The sequence below is a fragment of the Lycium barbarum genome, chromosome 4 (assembly GCF_019175385.1).
Source record: "Lycium barbarum isolate Lr01 chromosome 4, ASM1917538v2, whole genome shotgun sequence".
NCBI classification, from domain to species: Eukaryota; Viridiplantae; Streptophyta; class Magnoliopsida; order Solanales; family Solanaceae; genus Lycium; species Lycium barbarum.
The window spans coordinates 21,615,008-21,619,847 of NC_083340.1; the positions used below are offsets into that span (position 1 = coordinate 21,615,008).

The following is a 4,840-nucleotide window of genomic DNA, read 5'->3' on the forward strand; positions in this document are numbered from 1 at the left end:
AAATTTACTCCTTCCGTCGCAATTTATGTGGCACCTTTCAGATTTCTAGATTCAAACAAATCTTTCTTTTATCGTAATTTTTTCACATATGTTTTAAGTATTTTGAACTGTCAATTGTTTTGTCCCATAGTACTTTTTACTTAGTTTCTGAATATGTAAAATTTATCTCAAAAAATTTAAAGATCATATGTCTGAATCTACAATCAAAATTAAATTATTTGACTCTCAAAATTCAAATTTATAGCACATACCAAGGAGTACAACAATATCAACATACACTAATAATAAAGGTCCACGTACGAACGAAGCTAAAAAAAAGAATGAGTGCAAAATTTGAAATAGAAAAGAAAGGCAGTCACGTGTAATTAATGTCAATTTATCAAAAGGCTTAATGCATATGCGCCCCGTAAACTTGCGCTTTGCTTTTCATTTTGGCACTTCAACTAAACGTTGTTCCTATTGAACTTTCAAACTTATCCTCAAGTGTGTCTATCAAACACAATCCAACTTACATTGCATATATGGTGAGTTTCATTTTTTCTAGCCTTGCGCGTGAATGTCAATCGCATCATCCGTGAAAAATTCAACCAATTAAAACACCTCACCCATTTTAATTATACACATCAGATATTAAGCCTCCTAAAAATCCTTTTTAATTATTTCCTATATTGTTCTCACGTTACCTTCGCTCATCTTTTAAAATTCTCACATGATTTTGCTGCTGCCCTTTTTATATAGGCACACCAGCAGCTGAAATTTTTCTAGCCACAAAAGTACCTTTTGTTTCTGTCCCCAAAGGTAACCTTTTTTTCTCAGTCATGCTTCCATTAGTAATCTTTCGGCTTGTGAATTTTGTTAAAAGCAGAAATTGAAAAGGAGAATAATATGGGAGATAATTGAAAAGGATTTTTACGAGGCTTAATATCTGATGTGTATAATTAAAATAGGTTGGGGGGAGGGGTTAATCGGTTGATTTTCGATGTAAGATGAGATTGACATTCACGCGCAAGACAAAAAAAAAAAAGATGGAACTCACCATATATACTATATAAGTCGGATTGTGTTTGATAGACATACTCGAGGACGAGTTCAGGGGTTCAATAGGAACACCGCTTAGTTTAGGTGACAAAATGAAAAAAAATGCAAGTTTAGGGGGCCACATATGCATTAAGCCTTATAAAATTACTGTTGTGCCCCCTGTGAGGATGACAGCTCTTTTGGATTCGCGTTTATATATAGTATTCCCTCCGTCCCAAAAATATTGTCTTACTTTTCTTATTTGTTTGTTCCAAAAAATTGACACATTTCTATATTTAGGTACAATTTAACTTTATGAGAAGATTCATAGCCACACAATTATTTAAGGCTTGTATTTTACTACACATTCCAAAAGCCTTTATTTCTTTCTTAAACTACGTGTCAAGTCAAATTAAGATAATCTTTTTGGGACGAAGGAGTACTAATTTAGTTTCATGTAGTGTTATGATTTTTTTCTGTTTCTTCTTATATATTATAGTAATATCTTTCACTTTTGGTTATTAAAATTATATATATTCACTTTCTACGTTATAAATATATTTTTCAATTATGTGCAGAGAAAGATCATAGGTGGGGAATTCTGTTGGGAAATAGGGAGAGGGGCAAAGAATCTGGGTGCTAGCTCCATTGAACTGGAAAATGACTTCCACTGGGGTGAGTAATTTTCAACAAATTGAGAAAAAATGTCTCGGTTAATATAATATTTTCCTAAACATTTAATGCAATCAAATATGGATAATTAGAAAATTGTTTCCTTCAAACCAAACATACCCGTAATCTTCACTATTTTCTGTAGTGCTTCTTGTTTTGTCATATGGTTTTTGCATATTAGTAGTAAAAAATATTGGAAGCCTTATCACCGGAATTGATCACTAATTTCATCAATCCGTTGTTAGAACAATTTCTTGTCACACCGTTCTAGAGTTACGAAGCAAAATTTGAAAAGAGATCTCTGAATTTATCTCTTTTATGTTATCATACTATGTTCTATTTATTAGGGCTCGTTTGATACGAGGGATAAGAGATAAATAATCCCGGAATTAAATTTGAGATGAGTTTATCTCACGTTTGGTTGAGATAAAATCACAATATAGCTAATCTCGGGATTAGTTATCCCGGAATTGTAAGTTTTTTTTATCCCTGTCGAGAGGGTGGAATAAGTAACCCGTCAGAGTTTAACACTTGAAAGACCTTAAAGTTGCAACAATTTTGCTTGGAGTGCCTATGATGGAAGCTAATAGATGTGCAATCAATCTGAGGAATGTAACCCCTCCTTATATTTTTTGACTAAAAGCACGAAAATTGTAGCATCACTAGTTCATGCATATCTAAAAGCAGAAGGGAAGAGGCGCAAGGAGTACTCATAAAGTAGAATTGAGTGCTAATATTAAAAATTTAAAGCAATCGTTTAGGCTAATTAAGTTGCAAAATATCATACTCCATTAGATTAAATATGACATTCAGTGATTAGATTTTGTTTCATTATACATACTATGTTGTTACCTCGTCTTGTTTCACTATAGATCTTTAACACCAAATGAAATTAAGCCGACATAAAGATGAGAATCACATTGTGTCACCAAATGAAATTAAGCCGATAAAGATGAGAATCACATTGAAATTTGCATGGAGACAAACATTTATTCCAGATCTAGCAACAACTAGAAAGACAATCAGCAATCCAGTTGTTATTTTAACAGAGAAATGAAAACTAAACACGCGCTGAAATTTTTGGCACCATAGCCACCAAAGCGGGACTTAACAATCCACAAGCTTGATCTCCACACCTTCAATGGAGATCAATTCACCACCTTTCTTTGGAACCAGAGTTATCGCAATAGTATCTTCATCTTCCAATCCAATGTCCTCCAACAGTTCAGTGATGGCAAGCTGGAAAGTAACATCCGCACCATGAGAGGCAGTATTATTATCTCCATGAACGTGTGGCAAGCTGGTGTAGCTTCCTGCAAACTCAACCTTGTCAAGCTCATCCGCATTCACCGTCTTGTCTGCGTTGAGGAAAACATCAAACCTTATATACTCCATATTATCATACTTGACATGATTGAATGTTAGTATCTCCTCTTGTTCATTTTTCTCCTGTGAAGTCCTTGAGGAAGCCGGCCTATTGATGGAAAAGGAAATGGCTCTGTCCAGCTTCGCGAGTGGGAATACCTTGCTGGCTGGTGGAAGTGAACCTGTACTCACTTTCCCTGATGTGGCCTTTCTTATTGGTTTAAAGTTACGCCATGGGGTGGGCATTGGTGCGTAATCGTATCCCATCTTCTTAGAGTCCAAACAGTCTCGGACTTTGACACGCCATGGGTTGCGGTTTTCATCGTAGAAAAAGAACTCCGAGTTCAACCAATCTTTGTCTGAGATATCCCTTCTTTTCCCTCCTATTTGTTTCCACTCATTCCACATCCGGTCCACATTGCCGTGGTGGCAATAGAAAACAGGGTCCAAACCAGCTGAATAGAAATTACCCATATCCTCACCGAATGACGAGACACCATTACCCAAATCTGAACCTCGCACTGTACCAGTCCAAATGTGGACAGGAGTGTGAGGGATGTTTTCAATGGTTCCCTGCCCTGGGTCGATATCACTTCCCAGACGGTAAGGCTGACCAAAGAAGAGTAGCGGGCACGGAGCGTTAGTTATCATTTGACGATACATCAGAGTTAAGTTATTAGTCATCTGCTGGAGTTGAGTTGTTTGGACCTCGTCACCAAAAAAACCAAGATCAATTATGGTTCCGTTACGGACGTGCGGGTTACGTCTTGCGTCGTACAGCGAAGAGCCTTCAATATCGAACATGGGAGGCAAACGCATGCCCTTTGGATGGTCCCAGTTCCAATATGGTAAAGCGAAAGTTGGATCATTAATGAGAGATCCTAAGATTCTCTCGTAGAAGTACAAGTACCATCTATGGAATGGGAAGAACAGCCATGATTCATGAACTTGTAACTTTTTGTCACCAATCATGTAAGCACCGTTACAATAAGCACAATGGATATTGGCTTGTTGCTTGAACCCAAGAGGGTCAAAAGGGTCTTTATCCAGTGCCCTCATTCGACTAGTGGCTAACTGGTACTTGGCTATGTACTCCTCATCAACCGCATGAGCAGGCGGACGCATACGGAGTTTGGTCATAGAAGGGAACTTGTAATATGGAACGCTGTCCATGTCATCTGGCTTAGGGGGGCAACAACTGTAAGGTACAGGTGGACCTTGAGGAAAATTTATCAGGGCTGTACTACAAGAATTGAGGGGAGGGGATGGTATAGGAGAAGCAGTGGCGGTTAATGGTGCAAGATTAGCAGCACCATAGAGCCCTCCTAAACCAAGAAGCACATTTCTCCTATCAACACCATCAGGGTTTTTGTCATGCTCGCCAGTGTTGTTGGCATTGCATGAAACCTTGAAACTTTGCTTATTCCTTCCGTGAAGGAAAAGCTGAGAGGGTTTTGCAAAGAAGGATGAAGAAGAAGAGGGAGTAGTGGTGGTGCACAAAGGTATAGTAGAAGAAGAAGCCATTGTTGGGATGAGTGCTTTGCTATGAAGGGTTTCGACCATTATTTATACACAATTGGTAATGATGCAAAGACAAATTAAATGTGAAGCACGAGGCGGATTGTGTTATTCTTAATTATCATGCAATAAGAGCGAGGAAAATAATTAGTTTAACTTATAAACAAAGCTGCCAATTAGAGTAATGTAAAGCTTATATTCTATTATTAAGTGAAGATTTAGTAACAAAACAAATACTGTAGAGTAACTTATTTTGAAATTAGAAAGT

General features: G+C 37.3%; 1 protein-coding gene across 1 annotated transcript; it reads right to left on the reverse strand.

Moving 5' to 3' along the window:
• Positions 1 to 2,627: 2,627 nt before the first annotated feature.
• LOC132635530 (polyphenol oxidase E, chloroplastic-like) lies at positions 2,628 to 4,603 on the reverse strand. Its single transcript, XM_060351962.1, has one exon. The coding sequence runs from the start codon at positions 4,576 to 4,578 to the stop codon at positions 2,797 to 2,799; it is 1,782 nt and encodes a 593-aa protein (XP_060207945.1). The 5' UTR covers positions 4,579 to 4,603; the 3' UTR covers positions 2,628 to 2,796.
• Positions 4,604 to 4,840: the final 237 nt, after the last annotated feature.

Coding starts and splice junctions, on each gene's coding strand:
- LOC132635530 (XM_060351962.1), bottom strand. CDS start 4,578: ATGGCTTCTTCTTCTACTATACCTTTGTGCACCACCACTACTCCCTCT.